The sequence below is a fragment of the Coptis chinensis genome, chromosome 8, assembly GCF_015680905.1.
Source record: "Coptis chinensis isolate HL-2020 chromosome 8, ASM1568090v1, whole genome shotgun sequence".
Lineage (NCBI taxonomy): Eukaryota > Viridiplantae > Streptophyta > Magnoliopsida > Ranunculales > Ranunculaceae > Coptis > Coptis chinensis.
Genome location: NC_141463.1, coordinates 10,716,944 through 10,740,505, shown reverse-complemented (window position 1 = coordinate 10,740,505; position 23,562 = coordinate 10,716,944). Strand labels below are relative to the sequence as shown.

At 39.2% G+C, this 23,562-nt stretch overlaps 1 protein-coding gene and 1 pseudogene across 6 annotated transcripts; one reads left to right on the top strand and one right to left on the bottom strand.

Moving 5' to 3' along the window:
* Nucleotides 1–136: 136 nt before the first annotated feature.
* LOC147479892 (double-stranded RNA-binding protein 3-like) lies at nucleotides 137–16,623 on the bottom strand. 5 transcript variants are annotated; one of them, XM_086581508.1, is made up of 6 exons: nucleotides 16,492–16,623; nucleotides 16,317–16,418; nucleotides 13,574–13,792; nucleotides 13,243–13,462; nucleotides 12,576–12,707; nucleotides 10,889–11,435 (listed from the first exon to the last, which is right to left on the bottom strand). In XM_086581508.1, exons 3-6 carry the CDS (start codon nucleotides 13,694–13,696, stop codon nucleotides 11,353–11,355), a joined length of 558 nt encoding a protein of 185 aa, XP_086437634.1. In that variant the 5' UTR covers nucleotides 13,697–13,792; nucleotides 16,317–16,418; nucleotides 16,492–16,623; the 3' UTR covers nucleotides 10,889–11,352. The 5 variants fall into 5 exon arrangements, with proteins under 5 accessions (XP_086437633.1, XP_086437632.1, XP_086437634.1 ...); XM_086581507.1 differs by lacking the exons at nucleotides 10,889–11,435; nucleotides 16,317–16,418; nucleotides 16,492–16,623 and adding exons at nucleotides 137–409; nucleotides 574–660 and having other exon boundaries at nucleotides 13,574–16,272; XM_086581506.1 differs by lacking the exons at nucleotides 10,889–11,435; nucleotides 16,317–16,418; nucleotides 16,492–16,623 and adding an exon at nucleotides 137–660 and having other exon boundaries at nucleotides 13,574–16,272.
* A 186-nt stretch (nucleotides 16,624–16,809) lies between these two features.
* Nucleotides 16,810–22,680, top strand: LOC147479891 (uncharacterized; annotated as a pseudogene). The gene is made up of 4 exons (XR_015206980.1): nucleotides 16,810–17,213; nucleotides 20,712–20,962; nucleotides 21,583–21,646; nucleotides 21,761–22,680. The product of XR_015206980.1 is annotated as an uncharacterized LOC147479891 (transcript).
* The last annotated feature ends 882 nt before the right edge of the window (nucleotides 22,681–23,562 follow it).

Below are 23,562 nucleotides of genomic sequence, written 5' to 3'. Positions count from 1 at the left end.
AGATGTCCTTTCAAGGTTGGCCGATTGACGTATCTAATTGAATATATGAGAACTGGGCGGGCTTGTGCAACTCTAAACCTGATGAAATGCGAACCTATTGATGGAGTCTAGAAGGAATTATCATGACGAAGGCGTATTTGAGAGAGAACAACAACAACAAACCTCTGTACGGTTTTCGCAATATCACGCAAGGACAAGATTACAAGTTACTCTAGGCAAATAAAGTCCTTGGGCTTAACAGAATGTACTAGTTTGCAGCGTTCATGATTCCTAAAAGTGCCGTGAAGGAGATTAACAGAATTTGCAGGAATTTTCTTTGGGGAGGCCTGACTGTGACCAATCCCATGCACTCATCAGCTGGGATGCAAGTTGCTCTTCATACTATGAAGGAGGTCTGGGCTTGAGAGAACTGGAGAAAGTCAATGAAGCTGCTATCATGAGGCAAATATGGAAGTTGTTGACAAAGAAAGATACAGTATGGGCAGAGTGGGTGCACAAGAACTTGATAAAAAAATGCATCTTTTGGCAACTGAAAGTACCAAATGATTGTTCTGTGGAACCGGAGGAACCTACTAAACACAAGGAAAGAAGCTTCAGACATTGTCATGCATCAAATTGGCAATGGTGAGAGAACAAGTTTCTGGCTCGATCTATGGCATCCTGCAGGCATATTGAAGCGTTACTTAATTTCCTCAAGCACTCATACATGACTCCACTTGCAGAATGACCTCTACAGTGAGTTAAATGATCCAGAATGGTGCGTGGAGTATCCCCCATCGTGTTAGGAGACATCTACCAGATATCGTCATGCATATGGAGGAAATAGTGGATATTGTGGGAGGAGAAGATAAAATGGTGTGGATTGTTTCCTTGAGAGGAGACTATAGCTTGAAGGACACATATGAGAACATAAGGAGCCCTAGGCAAAGAATAAACTGGCATCAGTTAGTGTGGTTCACCAACAGAATACCTAGACATGCTTTCATTACTTGGTTAGCATTAAAGGGTGGGCTGAAAATTACGAGCAAACTAAAGGAGCAGAAGGTAGTTGCTACAGACCTTTGTGTGTTATGCTGGCGACACAAGGAGACAGAGGATCATCTGTTTTTTTAATGTTCTTTTGCACAATACATATGGGCCAAACTTTTAAGGTATACAGGATATGATAGAGTGAGACATAGCAATTGGCAACTGGAAATAGCATGGTTACTCAAAATCAGTGCAAGAATAGGAGGGAAGCAAGACGCTATCAGATTATTGCTGAATGGGTTTGTCTATCGGGTGTGGATGGAAAGAAATTCAAGAATCTTTCCGAACAAACACAATAGTGCAGACCACATCATCCAGAGAGTGCTACAAGATGTAAAGATAAAGCTACACTCACTGAACTTGATGATGGAACAAGGAGCAGAACTGCAAGATTTCATGACAAGATGGAATGTTAATGTAAAGGTGAGCACAAGGGAAATTAAGTTATGCAAATGGGAAACAACAAAAAGAGGAGTTTTCATTTTGAACACTGACGGCACACTTCAATGAGATGCAGGAGGATAGGTTGTTGCTATAAGAGATGACAGGGGGTTGGTAATTGCAGCTGCAAATGGCAGTCTTACCATCACAGCATTGGTATGATTGAATTGCAGGTGGAGGAACAAGGCATGAAACTGGCAAGGAAGTACAATATAACAAGGTTGGCAGCACAAACAGATTCGAGCAATGTAGTATCTTTTCTCCAGAGCAGAGGTCAGCACCCATGGGTAGCAAATAAGATGATGCAGAGCATTGAAGATATGAAGACACAAATGGAGTTTTTCTCTATAAGTCATATATTCAAAGAAGCTAATAGATTAGCCGATGCGTTAGCGTCACATATTGTTGGGGTTTATACCAATACCAATCGGTTCCCCACTACACAGATAACTCGTATATGGAAACAATTCAACTCCGGACAAAATCTAAATATCAACTACAGCCTATACTAACATGCCAAACTCGCTAAACAACTATCAACAACAAATAATAATGTAAAGTAGTAAAGGTAAACCACAAAACAAAGATTTACCGTGGTTCGGCCAATGGTGCCTACTTCCACAAGAGCTAGTTCTTTATAAAGTGGGAAGGAAGATTACAATCCCTCCTTTCAATCTCTCACCTTACTAGATCACTCTTATCTCTTTACAGGGTTGTATCTCTGTAAAGGTTATATCTCAATCTTGATAGCTTTCAAAATTGGGTTTCTCTCTCTTTGTTTTAGTTTGGATTCCAATCCTTATGACTTAAGTTTTCCAAAACCTTGATTTTGTTTTTATATGAAAAAACAAATTTCACGCATCGTAGAATGCGACCCACGAAAATCGGACCACGAGCCGCAAAAAAGCCCCAAACACTGTTATGCCTCCAAGGCACGAGCGCAGGTGCGCCTCCTCTGAGCGTAGGTTGCACCCAAAACACTGGAATGTCTCCATCGCCGCGAAAGCAGTCGCCTCCTCGAAGCGCAGTCGCTACCAAAACACTGGAATGATTTCACGACGACGGTCGCCTCTTACGGCAGCAGTGCCTCGACATATCCTCGCAAAATCAGCTCTCGCTTTCTCTCATGTCATGAGGGATAACTCCAACAATCTCCTCCTCCCTAACGGTGAGGGGGATACCTCCATGCAATTTCCAAATCAACAGAGGAGTCTCGCTACCATTTCGCGGTAGCGTAGCAAATATCAAACTTACCTTTCGGTAAAGACTTTGAAAGGTCATCATATCCCACCCGTTCTTGTCGGTATGGATCTTCTCGATACACAAATGCTTGTCTTCGAAGTACTTCTCTAATCCAATGATAACACACGCGTGTATGCTTGGATCTAGAATGAAAACTCGATTCTTGCTTAAGTGGATGGCGCCTCGACCGTCATTAACATAGAACTACAAACCGTTTCGCTTTAGCCCTAGTTCGTCGAAGAACCTCTTCATCCATAGCATCTCTTTGCAACACTCAGTGGCTACAATATACTCGGCTTCTGTAGTGGAGAGGGCAACACACTTTTGCAACTTAGATTGTCAAGAAACTGCTCCCCCTGCAAAAGTAACCAGATAACCGGAGGTGGACTTCATCGAGTCAACATCACCTGCCATGTTTGCATCAGTGTAGCCTTCAAATAAGGGCTTACTTTCACCAAAGCACAAACATGATTTGAAAGTGCCATTGAGATATCTCAATATCCACTCAATATCCACTTAACACCTTCCCAATGCTCTTGCCCCAGATTTGACAGAAATCGGCTTACAACACTAACGGCGAAAGTAATATCCAGTCTAGTACACACCATGTCATATGTCAAACTGCCCACTGCGGATGCATAAGGAATCTTTTCCATCTGACTCTGCTCATGCTCACCCTTTGGACACATCTCTTTGGTCATGCGGAACTGGCCACCAAGCGGACAACCGATCGGGTTTCGCTTTGATCCATGTTGAATCTCTTCAACACCTTCTCAATGTAGCTTTCTTGAAAAGCCACAACTTCCCACTCTTTTCTCACGAAATGATCCGCGATCCTAAGTATCCGCTTTGCTTGACCCAAATCATTCATCTCAAAGGACTTACTCAAGTCTTTCTTCACTTGATATCTTGTTGATGTTTGGGCCAACTATCAACATATCATCCACATACGAAATAGCACTATGAAATCCCCATCCGAAATCTCCAACAAACGACAATGATCGAAAAGCAGACTTCTTGTATCCTTGCTTCTCGCCATAAAAGAGTCAAACTTTATGTACCAATCGTCTCCGGTGCTTGTTTCAACCCATACAAGCTCTTTATCGGCTTGCATACTAGGTGCTCCTTGCCTTTGACCTCAAACCCTCCGGGTTGGTCCATGTAGACATCTTCTTCAAGGTCTCTATGAAGAAAAGTTGTCTTAACATCTAGCCGCTCAACCTCTAGGTTCATACTTGCGGTCATACCCAATACCACCCGGATAGAAGTCATCTTCACTACAGGAGAGAAAATTTCATCAAAGTCAATCCCTTTCCTTTGACCGAATCCCTTCACAACAAAGCGAGCCTTGTGCCTTGGGTGAGGATTGTTCTCCTCATGCTTGACTTTGTATATCCACTTATTCTTGAGAATTTTTCGTCCTTGCGATTTCTCAACTAACTCATAAGTGTGATTCTTATGCAAAGAATCCATCTCGTCATGCATGGCCTTCAACCACTTTTCTTTGTCTGTACCTTCAAGTGCCTCTTGATAGTACATAGGTTCTCCACCATCCGATAGTAGAACATATACGATTATGGTGAATACCCGGTTGAAGCTTGTCTCTCTTCATCCGTCCTCCTCCTTGCCCCATCTGGCCGGTGCCTTAGGAGGATGCACTTCTTCTTACTCAAAAAGGTTTCATGCATCTCATCCGTGATCTTCTATACCAATAGGTTCTATCCCATCATGAGCAATAGGATTCTCATCATGAGCTTCAAACTCATGGTTCTCTACATTCTCAATGCCTTTTGCACGTTCCACAGTAGGAACTTCTGGTTCTGAATCAACAAGATCATTTGTGAAAGCCTGTAGCTTTTCACCCTCCTCAAAGTCTGCTATGGTTTGGTCTTCCAAGAACACAACATCTCGACTTCGGATTACCTTCTTGTTAATCGGATCATAGAGTTTGTAACCAAACTTTTCATCTCCATAACCTAGAAAAATGCACTGTTTGGCTTTGTCATCAAGCTAGCTTGGATCTCTCATCCTTCGGAATATGCACAAATGCCCTGCACCCAAATACCCTCAAGTATCCATAATCAACATCTCTGCCTGACCATACTCTCTCTGGATAGTCACTATTCAGAGGCTTTTCCGGCGATAGGTTGATCACATGCACGGCTGTACACATTGCTTCTACCCAGTAGATTTTAGGTAGCTTAGAGTGAGATAGCATGCATCTCATCTTCTCTACAATGGTACGGTTCATTATCTCTGCAATTCCATTATGTTGCGGTGTCTTGAGAACGGTCTGCTCATGACGAATCCCATGACTTTGGCAATACTCTTCAAACGGCCCTATGTACTCACCCCCATTATCTGAGCGAACACACTTCAACAACTTTCCAGTCTCTCTTTCCACCATGCTTTGAAATTTCTCAAACACGCCAAGCACTTCATCCTTGGTTTTCAGACTATAGGCCTATATCTTTCTTGACGCATCATCAATAAAGGTCAAGAAGTACAAAGCTCCCTGGTGGGACTTTACTCTCATAGGACCACATAAATCAGTGTGAACAAGTTCAATGACATTGTCCTTCTTGTGAGACGGGAATCATTGGAAAGACACCCTGTGTTGTTTTCCTACCAAACAGTGAGTATATGTATTTAAATGTGTACCTTTGATATAACACCCCGTCTTTTATTTTGCTTTTTCTATAATAATATTAATAGTAATAATAATAATAATAATGTAAACAGATAAAACAGAAATAGGATATCCAGTAGTTCGGGTAAAAGCCCGTAAGTAAGTAGATAGGATAAAAGCCCGTAAGTAAGTAGATAGGTTTAAAACCCTTGTTTTACGGGGGAGGTTTTAAAAACTAAAAAATAGGGGTTTCTCACGTAGAGTTTGAGGGAAAAACAAAACGAGAGTTTTAGAAAAAAAAAAAAAAGGGAGAGTTTTACTGAGAGGAAAAAAAAAGGGGTTTTGAACGAGAAAGATTATCGTTTCGCGTGACAGTAGACGTCGGGCTCTCGGGAAGCTGTTCGGTTTATAACAGTGAGTAGATACTTTATGTTTTTTTTATATATAAATTTCTCGTTATTTGTTAGAAAAAAATGGGCTGTGTTCATACTGTGTTTTGTTACGGTTTTGTTATTCTGCCGTTATTCTATCTTTCTCTCCTCTTGTTTAGCTATGGAATTTGATTATATGTTACCATAGTGAATTGGTAAATAACTGGACTCTAAATTGACTCGGCCGAAACTCGGACATAGCATCAATGGCGTCGCCATCAGCAGCACCAAACCGTGTTTTGTTTTTTTTGAAGTGTGGTTTTATTGCTTTGTGGTAATGATAAATTGTTAACTGTGAATGATGATTGAATTGGTGTTTGGGTTGATTGGGTGAGGGGAAGCCTTGGAAACAGCCATAATGGCGTTCGACCAATATCACAAACAGTTCCGTTTTTTTTTAGTTGTGTGAATGTTTTGTTGGTTGGAATTGAACATGGAGGATGTGGGAAGGTGTTGAGGGTTGTGTGTTGAGTGGAGATGGCTCAGTGGTGCCGAGCGATACCTGTGGAAGCTCTGAGAGAGCTTTAATGGCGTCGGTCGAATTTTCTTCAGTATAACAGAATCATGCTTTGATGGTATAGGTAGGTGGGGGTTTTAGTGAGGATCAAAACTGCTGGGTTTTTTTCTGTCATGGTGGCCGGTGGTGGCTGTTGTGGTGGTCGGTGGTGGAGGAAGTTTTGTTTGAGGAAGGAGATGAACAGTAGCCAAAAACGATTTTGGGCTTGGGCCAAAATCGTGGGCTAATACCTTTTTACTTTTGGACTTTTAGTTTTTGGTTTTTTTTAAAATTTGACTTTTAAGATTAGACTATGGGCCTTAGGATTTGGGCTTTTGGGTTTTTTGGAGTTTAGGTCTAGTTGACCAGAGTTGACTTTGACTATTCACCAGAGTTGACTTTGACTTTGACCAGAGTTGACTTTGACCAGTTGACCCGAAAATTTGATTTTTTCCTAAATTTATGATTTGGTCTATTAGGATAAGTCTAGGACAATTAGCATGTTTGACTTAGGCTAGGACCTTTATAAATATACTTGTGTACGTGTATTTACTGCTTTGTGTTTTTTTTTTTCAGTCTTTTGCGATACACAACGTTATGACACTTATACATTCATGAAATTAATAACGCGTAAACCAAAAATAATTGAATCAAGATTTTCCTACGCTCTCTCAAATAAATTATGCAATAAAGTTCAATAATCGTAAAACAAAATTTACCGCGACCCTTTTAGAACTCTCCACCTCAAGTTTTAGAATTTAGTTTATGACCATGAAGTCATATGTTAGGTGGGCATTTATTGAATGTGCCATAAATGGCCCGTTAATAAGTATATAAGGGTATTCATTGAATGTGCCATGAATGACCCGGTATTCATTGAATGTGTCATGAATGACCGATTGTGGATCGCTCTAAAGAGGAACTAAGGTATTCGCCATGGGTTAGTTGTATTCCTTGAATGTATGCGGGAATGTAGGATTGGGTATTCCTTGAATGTGGCAGGAATGACCTGGGCATTCATTGAATGTGCCATGAATGGCCCGCTAGTGATATGATAGGTATTCCTTGAATGTGGCGGAATGACCTAAGGTATTCATTGAATGTGCCATGAATGACTTCGAGTTTTGTGCCCAAAGAGGTCCGTGAAATATGTGTATGAAAGCCCGGAGATGGCTATGATATTGTGGTATTCGGTGGGAGAGAGGCACACAGGAATGTGTGATTTGGCAAATGTGTGGAGTGCAAATCGTGGAGTAGGTACTAAAGGGTGGGTGTATAAGAAAAGTAATTGATTAATTGATAAGAGAAATTGATTTGATTATGTGAGTGTGTTGGGCTTACTTTTGAATGCATATAGGATATCTACATATGTTATATATATAAGTTCTAACTTTCTTTTGCAGGAGGGTATGACTTAATAATATTTTGTGCAGGGACGCGGTCCTACCCTTATTCAGCGGCGGATATCGGTAAGTGTAATTCATTTATTTAGATATTAAAACGAGTTATTAGAATGAGTTAATAAGATGGAAGTTAATAAAATGGAAGTTTTGGTTGGGAAGAAACTATGCCGTTTGAGATGACTGAACTACCTGTCTTCCAAGCCGAGAATGATTAGGTGATGATAGATTTAAAGTGTTAGTGGGATAAGTAAGGATTTGAAATGTTTATATGTGGTTAGTCTACTCATACCAGCAAATTCCATTTTGCTGACCCATGTTTGCTTTGTTTTGGCAACGTGGGTGTGTTCTTGGGAACATAGGTGGAAGGCGGGGAACCGCGGGCGCAGATTGTGATTCGCGGCACCGGAGCAAATCGTTAGTTTTCTTTTAGGTTTGATTTCTTTGTTGGAAGAATGTAATAACGTAGTTTACCTTTTTCATGGCATGAGAACATGGTAGTGATGAATTTTATTTGGAGAGTTGTTTGATGTTTTATTTGGAAGGATGTTACCTTAATAAAGACATTGCAGATAATTATTGGGATTATTTTATTTTAAGTGGTTTCTTTTATGACATGGCTATTAGGGTTTGTATGTGTAGTATTCTCCGTCATAGTCTGGGTTTTTAAACAAGTGAACCTAGTGATGTTTGAGATAATTATATTTCAAATATTCACTTTGTTATTGTTTAGAAATTCGGGCTGTGACATTTGATGTCTGGCAAGGCCTTTTGCTTAGCAAGAACTTCCATCCCTTTTATGCCCATGTGACACGCCTCTCTTGTGCCAGATTCGGATGAAGCTTCTTCACAGATTCGCTTCGCTTTTACACAAACTAGCCTCGTGTTTTGTAAAGAGAGCAAGTTTTCTTTCCTCGCTACTAATGGAACCTCTACTCGGTTCCATACCCCATTACCAAACGAGTTTACAAAGCCATCGCCATCTAATTTCCCAAAAATTAAATTAGCTTAGTCGAATGTCGGGGACATGTCTTACATCCTTGAGTGTCAAGGTGTAGCCGACATTGGTTTCTATATGAACATCTCCAATGCCTATAATCTTCGAGACTCCACTGTTACCCATCTTCACCTCACCAAAATCACCAGATTTGTAGGTAGTGAAGAAACTCTTTGTGGGGTGTGACGTGGTAAGAAGAACCTCAGATCTACCACCCACTCAGACTCGCATGAAGTGCTCAAGCATAACTCGTCACCTTCGACATTAATTCCTACTTCACCATGTGAAGCGATATCCGCAATGGCGTCTCTACTACCGGTGGTGCTTTCTTTTCAACTCTAACTTGTCTTCATGTGCGGTACTAGTCTTCTCATCCCTCTTCAATTCTATGCATGCATATTTGAAGTGGCAATGGATACCGCAATAATTGCACGACAAGTCTTTCTTAGGAGGTTCCGCTTTCGGCTCCCTAGATTTTTTTTGTCACCATCTCTAAAGTGAGATGGTTTTTGCCTTTCTCTTCTTGCTTTTCAGAACAAGGATCTCTCGAAAGATAGGAGCTATTAAATGCGGCGCCCTTTCTTGTCTTCTTGTTGAGGTCTTCTAAAATCTTCCACAGACTAAAAGCTGTGGTCTCTTGGGATACAAGGCGAATTACATTGTTGTCAATCCGTTGTCTAATGCACCCAATCGTTTTTTCATCAAGCGTCTTCCAATCGGCATCGGATACTGTATCCGGTTTTACTCCCCCATTCTCAATGGATTGTGTCAGGTCCTCGCAATAGAGCAAGTCTTCCATCCTAGCTTTCCAAATGGTGTAGTTCTTCCTATTCAGACTCGTCATGCGAGTGTTCACGGAATTGTCCATTTCTTCAAGTTATTTAAACTCAAATCTTCTCTCAGGAGTTTTGTCAAACACCTTCCAACCAAGATTTGGATAACACCCTAGGCTATTCTAACCAAGGCTCTGATACCACTGTTGGGGTTTATACCAATACCAATCGGTTCCCCCACTACACAGATAACTCGTATATGGAAACAATTCAACTCCGAACAAAATCTAAATATCAACTACAACCTATACTAACATGCCCAACTCGTTAAACAATTATCAACAACAAATAATAATGTAAAACAGTAATGGCAAACCACAAAACAAAGATTTACCGTAGTTCGGCCAATGGTGCCTACTTCCACAAGAGCTAGTTCTTTATAAAGTGGGAAGGAATATTATAATCTCTCCTTTCAGTCTCTCACCTTACTAGATCACTCTTATCTCTTTACAGGGTTGTATCTCTGTAAATGTTATCTTTCAATCTTGATAGCTTTCAAGATTGGGTTTCTTTCTCTTTGTTTTAGTCTGAATTTCAATCCTTCTGACTTAGGTTTTCCAAAACCTTGATTTTGTTTTTATATGAAAAAACAAATTTCACGGTTATATCGTAATGAATGAGGCCCACGAAAAATCGGACCCACCGAAGTCGCCTCAAACACTGTTATGCCTCCAAGGCACGAGCGCTGTGCGCTTCCTCCGAGCGCGTCGCCCAAAACACCGAATGCCTCCACGAAGAAGCGGCGCCTCCCTCCTCGAGCTTTCAGTCGTCGCCCAAAACACTGGAATGATTTCACAACACGAAGCGCGTCGCCTCCTCGAAGCGGAAAAGCGCCCGACATATCCTCGCGAATCGGCTCGCTTTCTCCTCATGTGAGGGATAACTCCAACACGTATCCCAAATGTAAACTTGGTTGAACTAATGCCTAGTTCTTTCTCAGAGGAACTTAGGAGTATTGTAACTGAGGATGCATAAGGAAAAGAGTATGTGAGAGTAACAAGTTGTGCTTTTAATTCAATAAAAAAGAGGTAGGGGATCTCTACAAAAACCTCGCTTACCTACCCAAAAAAATGTCCTTATGCAGGTCGCAATAATTAGCAAAATCCCTACACAATAACAGAATCATGGAGAAATCTACAAAAGCATCAGAAGGCCTTTATTCGAGATATCGTGAAACCTTTAGTTATGATCAAGCCACAAAATCTACTTATATCGAACTGTATCCCCTTTCCGTCAATTTTCCAAAGACGTTGTAAGGTGTCAAAACTGCACCACCTCGTATCTGTATGTGGATTAATGGTTCCATATCAATCTAGTAGATTCTAATCAAGAAAACATAAATAAATAATCTCTCAGGCGTATTACTTAATATCTTTTAGAGTTAGGGGTATAAAGAAAATAAGGGTTTATAGTTTTGAGTTTCGCAGTAAGTTAACAATTTAGTCCAGTAAGTAAGACTGAATACAAACTGAACTCTGGGCAGTAGTACGAACAAATGCGCCAAGTGAAGGCACAAACAAAAGTTTGTTTGCACATACAGAGACATTAGTTAACTTGTTACTTTGGATAATCCAATCTCACAGCCACCCATTCGTCATCACTGAACGGCAACGGCAACACAGTGATATCCTTTCGAAACTTCAAGTCTGTTTTGCGAGGATAAACCAGAATCCTGTTGCACAGTAACTTGAGATCTGTCTTCTGTTTTGTGACATAGAGATCAGGCTCCAGAACAGTGGTAGGAGATGAGGAACCATCCTTTGGTGAAGCTACCAATTGAAGTGGGACTTGCAGATGATCATAGGTAATGTCAGGGGAGAAAGATACATTGTTGTTTGGTGACTTTTCCTGGTTTTAGTAGATGAGCTGATGAATGATCAGCACCATCTCTTTCACTCGGTTGGTGAGTTCAGATGAAACAGCTTCCTGCCCTGCATCTGCCAAAAATTAATGTCACGAATACGTTTTGGAAGTTTAACTCGTCTACAAATAAATTTATGCCTAGCATGGATGAAAGATCTGTATTATACACATAAAAAGTCATGCTAATATTTCATGTTTAAGGGAGATTAGTTTCGTGTTCTGGCACTTGTACAATTAAATTACACCTATGGCTTCAAGGAAAGCTGTGTAGAGAACTCGTTATGTAAAACAGTAAAATAACAACTAAACAACAAAGATCAGTTCCTTGTTCTGCAAGTTATAAGTTATAACATACCATCTATGGTATCATCATTTTAGACTGAACAATTTGTGGGTACCAAAAAATCCATTGATAGTCCAAAACCACCAAACACCATGACCACGTCGATCAATAAATTCATCAATAATCGAACCTCATTTGAAATATACTATAAGCCTTTTGCTTCTTCTTATATTATCTTAAAACCAAACTGTAGACCCTTGCAGATAGGCACCTACTGCTATCACATTAACAGGTTATGCCTGATCCAAGTGGTTGACCCACCAAACTGAAACCAACATGTGCAGTATTTGAAGCAATCAAGAAGAGCATGTAGAATAACTAATAAAAGTGTGTGTGTGTGTGTGAGCGCGTGCACATACAGCCATACACTCAACGAGTTGCAAAGGGTGATTAGAGTCTGAGATTGGAGAATAACTTTGGGGCCGTTTGGCAACCATTTTAAGTAGAAATAATTATGTTTCTAAAATCAATTCTAACACAAATAGTTTTTAGATAAATATTTATGGAAGAAATAATACCAAACAACCAAATACAAATCAATTATTGATTTAATGACCAAACCAAAAATGGAAAGAGAAATTACCAAAAAGAATCAAAATATGGCAACTCATTTCAAAAGGAAGGCTCCATAATTTTTGTTTCTCATTCTTTAAGCTACTTTTTTTTTGTTTATGTTTTAATGTATTATCTCATTTTGAGAATGGTATAATGGTTTCTAAAAAATTTTACCAAACAAATTTTTTTATATCCAAAATCAATTATGAACTCATAATATATTATTTGTCATATAATGGATTATCATAATGGTTGCCAAACGGCCCCAAAGATTTATATTGAAAAAAAAAACAATTATTGGAGTTGAATAAGATACCTTGGAGATTCAGCTTCTGTTGCAAGTCGACAGTGAGACTAGCGGAGTTTGAGCTGGAATAAATGCATTCAAGAGCGTCTTCTGCATCATCATCACTCTGGGATAGAGATACATGCCTTCTACTCATTTGACCTGAATTAGAGAAGTTATAATTAAAACAACAACAAAAAGAGAAATTAAAAATTAAAAACATTAAAAAAAAAACAACAACAACAACAATGAAGGATGGGTCATGCTTGTCAATGGACTTTTACAGAGACGATCCCAGGCCTAAAACAATAAAACGAATTTTCAATAAGATGCATTTGGAATCCCACTACATAAGAACCAGATCCTGTTACAGCAAATAGTCAAGGGGATCTGGCATTATTCTTGTCAGAGGATTTCAGTCCCATTTTACTTGTGAATACGTTCATGTACCTTTCATATTTTCATTTTAATCTTCATCATGCATTAATTAATTTTAACACCCTATAACAAGCATTGAAGAAATCCAAAACTGCAATATATGCTATCTTAGAGACAAAGAAACAATCTATATATCAATGGCCAACAGAGTTACAAGAAACTACTTACACCATGAAAAACAAAATTTAGGCTCGCAAGTTGAAATATTTCTTTCAGTGGAAGGTACACGGCACAAATAGAATAAGGGTGAAGAACTTACGCTCTTTCAAAGAAAAATAAGCAACCTTCGCTGCACCTATCTCTGCTTGCTTCTTTGTCTTTGCTGCTACCCCATGAAAAATATCACCTTCTACCTCAACAGTGGAAGTAAATGTTGCCACATGAGATTCACCAAATCTGGTTGTCGTATAAACTGGAAGGGAGAAACCTTCTTTTCTAGTCAATTCCTGTAATAGGTTCTTGTAGAGACCACTATCATCCTGAAAGAAGGATGGACATGAATAACTGATTAGATGTAGAAGAGCTAAAAAGCACCATAAGTACAGCTAACAAGTACGAACTATGAAGGCCATGAGTGACATAAAACTTGCCTCTTGGATGCCATCATCCTTTGATAACGAGGACAAAGCGATTTTCGCAGCAGCATGTTCTGCTTCCCTTACTGTGCGACAAAACGTGGGGCACTCAAAGGTTTGACCATCAACTGTGACCATAGCTTTAAAGCGGAGAGCATGGGGTGAGCCCTCACGTACACACGAATAAACAGGCACGCTGAGGCCCCTTTTCTGAGCGTAGTTTTGCAGCTGGCTCTTGTACAAGTATTGCACATCCATGGGCAAGATTCACAGGTAAGACAAATGACTTCCTCAAAATAATATAGAATGGAAGTTGAGATACAAGCAGTGTTCTAAAAAATGCTAGGCGGTAGTCAGGCGGTGGGAGAGCGCCTAGCGCCTAGGCCTTCTAGGCTGTGTCTAGACAGGCTAGGCGCTAGACGGTTTTTCTTCCTAATATATATAGCCTATACTACAAGAAATGAAGAAAATCATTTACCATAACTCAAAAAATAAACACAAACAAAGATACTTATTACAAAAATGCATAATAGTTGAAGAATATCGACTTCATATAAAAACATACTCTTTGTTATCATATAATTTACATTAGACTTTAGTCTTTTAAACTCATTCAAATCTTAAGCCTATACGGGCTTTTAATTTTTGACATTTAATCATTCAAAAAAAGAAAAAAAAAAATGACTGGACTGCCTAGACCCGCCTAATCAGTCCACCTAGACCCGCCTAGTCGGTCCACCGATTTTTTAGACGACTTGGGCCTAGGCGAGTCGGTTGGGCACCGGGCCGCCGCCTAGACCGATTTTTAGAACAGTGGATACAAGTTAACATACTTATTCGAAAACTAACAGACAAGAACAATAGGATAACCATGATATTTAACTAGTATACTGCTAAGCAGTGGGGGTGAGCGGAGTGGGAGAGGAAGATGGAGGAGTGGAGATGGAGAAGGAGGAGTGGAGATTTAGAGTGTCTGGAGAGGGAGAGGAAAAGGGATAGTGAGAGAGACGAAGAGAAAAAACATAAGGGAAGAGATGAGGACAGACAGACAGAAACCAACCAAGTTGGTTTTTGTCTGCATAACCCCCCCTTCTCCCAAAATGTTCGCTCCGCTCACGGACTAATTACAGTGAGAACAATCCAACACCACCAAAAGAGAGTAATTTAGCAAGCCATGTCTAATCTCATATGGAACAGTCTGTTCTGAACAATAAAGCTTTTTGCTAGGAAGATTTTCAAAGATAGAGGGACTCTACTGATCAGATGGGAACTGAAAAAAGCAGAAGAATTCAACAAAAATGTCATAATTGTTTCCACACCATCAATCTCAAAGATCATATATCCTCACGATACCCACCGTTTTGACTTTTAAGACAGAAAACCTCCACTGCTTTTGGATGATCACCTCGGAAACAAGTCAAATTATAATCCTTTACCAAACGAAATCTCCTAAATTTACAACTAGGAAACATATGTATATTTCTTGGAAATTTCTTGAACTCCCGTTGGTCGATCTGTCTAGCTCACAAGATATCTAGAAGTTTCAATTCAGTTGTACATATTATAGAGGTTGCTACTTGCACAGGAAGAAGAAACAATAGAGACTCTACTGATCATATGGGAACTGAAAGAAGCAAAAGAATTCAACAAAAATGTCATAATTGTTTCCACACCATCAATCTCAAAGGTCGTATTTCCTTACGAAACCCATTGTTTTGACTTTTAAGACAGAAAACCTCCACTGCTTTTGGACGATCACTCGGAAACAAGTCAAATCATAATCCTTTACCAAACGAAATCTCCTAAGTTTACAACTAGGAAACATATGTATATATCTTGGAAATTTCTTGAACTCCCGTTGGTCGATCTGTGTAGCTCATAAGAATATAAGATATCTGGAAGTTTCAATTCAGTTGTACATATTATAGAGGTTGCGACTTGCCCAAGAAGAAGAAGAAGAAACAATTGTGAAAACTTAGGTGTGAGTTTATCGACTGCAAAGGTTTCTAAAACCCAATATATTTCTTAACATTTTCTATCAACAAACAGAGCCCAAATGCCCCCCACAAAGTGACAAAATTCACGCCAACTTATGGACTGCTATTTAAGTACATGAGCTTGGCATCCACCAATTCAGTATGCCAATTATGCATGATCATGTAATTGGTAGGCCTTCATTAGTTTGAGTTCTCCATAGCGGTGTCCCATGTTCTAAACGTTCGATTATTAAGAGAAGAATGTAACAAAAATAAACTCCACGTGTCACTATTTGTCACTACAAATAGGATGTTTGACAAATATGTCTCACTTGCAGTTAGGGTGATATGTTTCTCGAGTTTTAGCCAAAATATCACAATGCAAGTTGTTTCAGTCTAGTGGAAGAAAAATGATTATTTTTTTTCCTTTTTCAGTGTCTTACATGACACCAGGAGAGATGATACAAAGGAGTAAAAGTAAAGGAGAGAGAATGTGCTATTATGGAGCATCTCCTGACCCATTGAGAGTGTTGTATTCATTGGTTAAAAGTTTATGAGCTTTTCAACCATATGCCCCTAAAACTTAAATGATTCTGTTAGTTACTCTTTTTATTTTGTTATAATCAAGGATCAAAATATTAATATCATCTAAAACATGAGGCGAAACAACATTTACAGTATCAGCATTAATCTTGATGAGATATAGTTATAATATCAGCATCGGGTAGGTGAAGCTATTTTCAAAAACAGTAAAATCAATGCAAAAAATGAAAAATTGCTACCTGTTGAGGAAGAAACTGAACTAGGTGAAGAAACAGGCCTCTGAAAACACTCAACTGAAGCCTTAGGTGACGTGACCTGTTCCAAAACTTTCCTCCCAGATCCTTGACACAATTCAAACACAAATCAACAAAAAACAAACAACTCTTGAAACAAAACACTAACTAAAAAAATCACCTTTCAAAGAAGAAGAAGAGGAAACAGGTCTTTGAAAAGGCAAAGTAAAATGTTGAAAAGCAAATTTAGCAGCTTCATTTTGAGCTTCTTGAATCAAAAGAAACGCCGTTAACAATTACTGTTGCTTTAAATTTAGGATTATGATCTGCTCCTTGTCTACTTGAGGAAATAATTTTGAATGACATAGTGTTGTTCAAGTTTCGTCTTAAACATCGCTCTCTAAAATTGAAAAATCAAAGTGAAAGAAAAGAATAATGTTTTGGAGGAAAGACAAGTGGAGACGAGCGTATAATCGTCCACTGGAAGACAGATCTCACACCAATCTCTAGACACGTGGCTGTTGAATAATAAATAAGTAGAAACAATACTAAAAAGGAAAAAAAACGTTTCTTTTTTTATCATCTTTCTCAATGTATTCTCTTCTTCACCATAGTTCATCATTTTGTTCATGTTCCATTTCCAAAAATGAAAAACTCAATTCATAATCTGCATCAGGATGCTCTCAATAAGTCAAACTTTGAGAACTACAGCTCCCGGGCACGTGATTCTTTGTCATGTTGGACACCTGAAAGCATAGGATTCAATCTAATTGAGGCGTTTTTATGCCATATATGTCGAAAAGAGCGACAAGGTGCTGTACTGGTCTTCATTACAGGTTGGGATGACATAAGTAGTTTGAGGGATCAAATTAAGGCCCATCCCCTCTTAGGGGACCCCAACAGGTAACACCAACTCCTTTAATCAATTTTCCTTTACTAGTTAAACTTTATCTTAATATTTGTTATCACAAAATTGTATCTTTGTTTTGTGTGTGTGTGCGTGTGATAGATACATAATTAGTTTTTAGCGAGTTGGGAATCAGCTTGCTTTTCTTTTTTGTCATTGTTTTCTTTTCTCTGTTTATTGCCTCAAGCCTGCAATTCTTCTTTGTATCAAAGTTCACATCTACGATCAGTCACATTGGTGTCTCTGCAACATTCTGGAGCTGAACTGGATTTGGTTGGATGCCACACAGGAATATGGAAATCCATTGGTCCAATCATCTGGAAGCAGATTGAGGACCAGCTATTAGCCTAACATTGATTACGTTGAGAGCAGATTGTAGACCGCCTTAAATTACTTTTTTAGACTTGATTAATTATAAGTCACTTCCTGATTGCTACCCTTTTTATGCCACTGCACTCATATTTCAACACTCAATATAAAAAAGCTCTAATGCACTGGGCTAACTACCTATTTCATATCCTCTATCATCTTCTTCGTCCCTTATAGAGCTGCTTTTCTTTAATTAATTTACTCTGTGTTTACATACTCGCTACTACACTGGCGTAATTGGTTAAATTTTGATTACCAGTCAGTTGTGATTTTCATTGCTGACTGTATGGCTATATGTTAATTTAGTTTGGAATTCACATTAAAATCCAGTGTTCTTACTTTGAAATGGTTATTTATGCAGAAACTCATATTTGAGAGGGCACCTCCAAATATCCGTAAAATAGTTCTTGCTACAATCAATGATGTTGTTTTTGTAGTTGATTGTGGAAAAGCAAAAGAGCCACATATGACGCTCTGAACAGCACACTATGTTTGCTACCTTCATGGATATCACAAGCTTCTGCTCGACAAGTGAGATAATTTCATATTTAGACTTTACTTCCAATTGACCAATTCTAGGCTAGTACTAGTCTAATGCATGTCTTTTCGATAGAGGCATTGTTGGAATCAGCTTCCTCTTCTTTATATAGGTCACTTAAATGAATTAGGTCAGACGTAGTTCCTCCTCCTCTTTATATAGGCAAGATGCCCGCACTTCTTCTTCTACCGCGTCAGGTCAGGTTTAGGTATTCAGGTTATTTGCGAGCCATGATGGCGAGTTATGGAGGTTTAATGAGGTGCGTGACTGAAGCTGCGGTCATCAAGTTAGCGGTAATGACGACGTTACGCAGCGTTGTGGAACGGGTGGCGGAGTGTTGGAGAGGTCACTTCGGATGAGGTCGTCACCGGTCCCGAAGTCACTTTGAAGCGAGCTCGTGGAACAAGTACCAGGTCGGGCCGGGTGGTGACGCCACTTTGGAAGCGAAGTCGCATAGATCGCCACGAGTTGAGTCACTATGAAGCGAGCTCGTAGGGCGAATACCTGAAGTCGGTTGGTAGTTCTGTTTGTGCTGGACATGTGCGTAGTATTCATTGAATGTGAATACTACTCCCTCGCAATAATAAATAACGAATCTTTTTGCATGGCATTAAAAGCAGCATGATAAGTGTGAGGGAATAATATTCACATCCAATGAATATCAAGCACGTGTCCAGCATAAACATCTTCACCAACCGACATACGATCCTCGTCTTCATAGCTCGCTTCAGAGCGACTCAACTATTGCTTAGAAGTTCTCCTGTACTCATTGTGTTATTATAGAAAAACCAACTTTAGAAAATAGATATTAAAACGTGGAAGAGAACTTGAGCTGGTTTTATGGGACTGAAGAGTGATTGTTGGACATAAACAATGGTTAAACACTGTATAATGCTAGCCCTGAATCAAAACCCGAGATCGCATGATAATATTTATCAACTTTGCTCTCAACAGTAAGAAATTTCAAAAGATTCAAAACTTTCCAATAATTAAACCACTTAACTGACATTAATTGCAGCTATTCCAGCAAATAAAAACACAATCGATCACACCTTTAGTTTGGATTCCTATTTTGTTGCGAAGAGGAGAAGCAACAAAATGGTGGTAATAGCAAGGAAGAAGTTTGGCGGGAAGCGAAGATGCGTGATTGCGTGATGGGGTCTTATTTTTTTTTTGTCAAAGAAGAAGAGTAATTTTTGGGATTTGGACAACTATGTTTGGGAAACATGAAAAGAAGACGGTCTTAATCCACACGGTATACATATCAATCCCAAAGATAATCCAACCAGATTGGGTGGTCTTAATCCACACGGTATACATATCAATCCCAAAGATAATCCAACGAGATTGGGTGCACCAACACAAGTTTTTTGCAATGCTCTTATTGGAATCCGATATTTGTATGCACCTTAAATTGTTCTTGCATTCGCTTTCTTTTGGATAATACTGGTTGTTTTATTGTTGTTTTGCTGCTATTGCTATCATTTCTTAAACTCCATAAATGAGATTGGACAATACTGTAATATTTTGTATGTCAAATAATTTGTGCTTTCCCCTGCTCCTTTCGATATAACACATGCTTATAATATTTGTGGTCTCCACAACAAACTTCTGTTTGTCGTAATTTTTTTCTTGCTTGGCTATTTAATGGTGAGTTTGGCAACCTAAAGTCTATTGACTTCTACTTCAAACAGAAGTGAAAAAGATAATAGTTAGTTTGGTGGCATGCCAACTTAAAAGTTAAAAATTTAGAAAGTTATTTTGGCAAACAATTAGGTTACTTGTTCAAGCCTTGGTCATAGTCAAATAATCTCAATGGAACAATAGCCACAGAGTGACTTGAACAAATAAGACACCGATTCCTTCTCTAAGATCACAAAGTACCCCCACCATTTAACCAATTAACCTCACCAACTTGATGTTCTAAGAATTGTTTACCTTATTTTATTGGAAATGACATGGTAAAGAAGTGAAGATGAATCACCGTTCTCCATTGTTCAAATGGGAAAAGAGAGATGGATTCCGCTTTCAACAAATTTCCAGTTGCAGAGAATGATTTCTTTGATTTCTTCTTGGAACAAGTGTGTGTGTTGGGGGGGGGGGGGTTGTTTCTTCCAATAGATAAATTAGAAGAGAAGAATAGGAAGTCTTTTCCAAGTAGGAATCTGGGATGAAGATAAGAATAGAAAGATATCAAGATTTGTGTGAGAAGAGGTTACTAAACAAGAAACTCTTGGTTAGTGGGAGAGAAGAAAAGAACCTGTTTTTCATTTTATCCTTCTCAAAGTCGTTTTTTAGGAAGCAAATAGCAATTATTTTTCACTTCCATTTTTCTGCTTTTATGTAGCACAAAAGCAATGTTACCCATACATGATTTTTTTAATATATGATTTCAATTAGGAAAAAAATTACCTTTTTCAGTGCTGCCAAACTCCCCTTAGTAATGCTTGATAGTGAACAAATTGGTATACCGTAAGATATTAACTTTTGACGGTCTCTTTCTGGTTAATTTTTAACATTTGTACCGTTTCCAGTGTATTCTTGTTTATTGATTAGTTTCCATGCAATTATGTTGATCCTTATGTAGGGGGCTGGATACACAGGAAGCGTCTCGTTGTTTTAATTGTGGATCCTACAGTCATTCATTAAAGGACTGTCGAAAGCCTTGTGATAATGCTGCTGTTGACAACGCTCGTAAAGAGCACCAATCCAAACGTAACCAGACTGTTGGTTCTCGTAGCACACCCTCGGTATTATCAAAGTTCTCATGGTGGAAAGTATGATGAGATAAGGCCGGGTGTCCTCAGTTCTGAAACAAGGCAACTCTTGGGTCTTGGGGTAATTAATTCTCTTATGCTCTCATTTAAGTTTATGGTGTTCTTTAAGACTACAACCATATACCTCAATCAGATTGTTTGATGCAGTTCTGCGGTGTTATCGTCTGCACATTGGCATGCAGGGCCACAGAGTCATTTCAAATAATGTTAATTATATTATGATAATTTATCACAGTTCGGATTACTATTAGATGCCCTCTGATGTCATAATGTCTATCATGTCCTTGTTTAGATCTGCCTGTCGTAAGATCCTTAATTGTGAAATGACTCATCATTTGAGAAGTTTTACTTGATTGCCTATATTTTGCTATATAGATCGGACATGCTGCCATGTCTGTTGTCTTGTTATATAAAAATTGATGGTGATTGTAGCGGATAAGATTGTGTATTTTTTGTCTTTGTGCTATACAACTTCCATTTCCTTAAAACAAAACCAATATGTCAGATACTCAGCCTCCCAGTCTTAGACTCTTCCGCTGTTATTCTAGCTTTACCCTATGGCATTGATGTCTTCTAGACCTGAGCTCTTTAGTTTGCAACTTCCCATTGTTCAGTACAATAAACTCAATTGTTTGTGGATCCAGCCATGTAATAAGTTTTCCTTATTTTGTAATTCTTCAGGAGCTTGACCCACCTCCATGGCTACGCAGTATGCATGAAATTGGATATCCACCAGGCTATCTTGGTAAGTGCATCTATCTCTGTAATTAGCTACTGTTCTCTCTTACTATATGGTAATTCATTACAGCTTTCTGCTTCCTGGAAAGCACTCCTAATAACTCTAATTTGTATCTGTTAGATCCAGAATATGAGGACCAGCCTTCTGGGATCACAATTTATGCTGAGAAACTTTGGACGGAGAAGATGGAGAAATCCTAGGTGCGAGCAACAATCCTGAGCCAAAGAAGAAGATGAGCGTTGAATTCCCAGGAATAAATGCACCAATTCCAGAGAACGCGAATGAAATACGTTGGGTATCTTCACCAGGCACTTTCAGTTTCGATGCATCTAGAAACTGAATACATCTCTTTCCCAACCGTTCATCAGATACAGGGAACTACAGTGATCCTAGACGTTCTCGAGAGTATAGAGATGATGGCCCTCCAGGCTGCAACCTTGGATTTGATACACCAAGGTACGGTGGTTATAGTCCAACTTATGCAAGTGATTCATACAGTCCGAGAGGTTATCCAATACCAAGGAGCACAGACAGAGGGAGGTGGAACCCTCTGGTCCATGACGATTCGCCTAGTTATAGTCCTAAAAGCCTTGTAACTCATGCATCACCAAATACTTTGCAGTCTCCTCAGAGTTTCAGCTCGGCCAATTCTGAGAGTCGGTCCGACAGTAGTCATCATAACTCGAGCTCTGATTTCTCGTCTAGGAGGAATGACAGGCAAGATCACCACCGTCACCGTAGAAAGTAAACAGCGTAAATACTTCTCTTGACGTTAACAGTTGGGCTAGTTGTTCACGCGATGAGTTTGCCCCTTGACCCCTGTGTATTGCTACCTGTACCATATACTGTCAAATCTTTGCATCAAATTTTACTGGGAACTAAGTTGTAGTGTAACCTTTTCTATAAACATTACATCTGTTAAGAGTTTGATTGGTGCCATTAGTTTTTTATATTAAGGAACAATGTAAAATTCTTATCAGTTGCCAAATGTTATGATGCTAGGTGCCATATCTGACATAGTTTTATGCTGTTAGCTGATCTTTTGTGGTTTATTTGTAAACACCTCAGACGTAAAACGTTATTGTTATTGTTCAATAAGTAGTACTTTGGATGGTGAAAAAGGATGCAACCCACGTCACCACTTTCAGCCAGTGGAACCTCTGTATTTTGAAGAGCCGGCCGAATGTATGGAAACTTATTTGCAAGACATATGTAGAGGGGTAACTTATAGAAGTGTGGAAAGTAAGGGTGGAATTTGAGCCGAGGGCTCGGAGCTCGGCTTGGGCTTGGCTCGTTTAAGCTTGGCTCGAGCTCGCTCGTTTACTATATGAGCCGAGCTCGAGCTCAAATAAAAGCTCGTGTAACAAATGAGCTTGATGAAGCTCGGCTCGTTTAGTTTAAATAGTATATTTATAGTGTAAAATAACCGAGGGCTCAGAGCTCGGCTTGGGCTTGGCTCGTTTAAGCTCGGCTCGAGCTCGCGCCGTTTATTATATGAGTTTGCTCGAGCTCAATTTAAAGCTCGTGTAATTAGCGAGCCGAGCTTGAGCATGGTAAAGCTCGGCTTGTTTAGCTCGAATTCCACCCTTAGTGGAAAGGCCTCAATTTTTGGAAGACTTAAACATAAATGACTATTATCGCTACTCTTATTGGTTCTCAGAAGACGGAAGTTCAGAACTGTTAATATAGCAACGTAATATTCATCGTAAGTCCAAAATAATATTCATCCAAATCTAAGTCCAAAATAAAGCAGATTACAATTTTCAGCGGAAGTTCCTGAAGATTTTCAAAATAATGAAAAGATATATGTGACTGGACTGCTTGTATGTTGACAACACACACACATTTGTGCTGCTTAACAAAGAGGCGCAACTAGATTAATAGCAGGACTTGACTCCTCATTAGTCACATGACCAATGGTC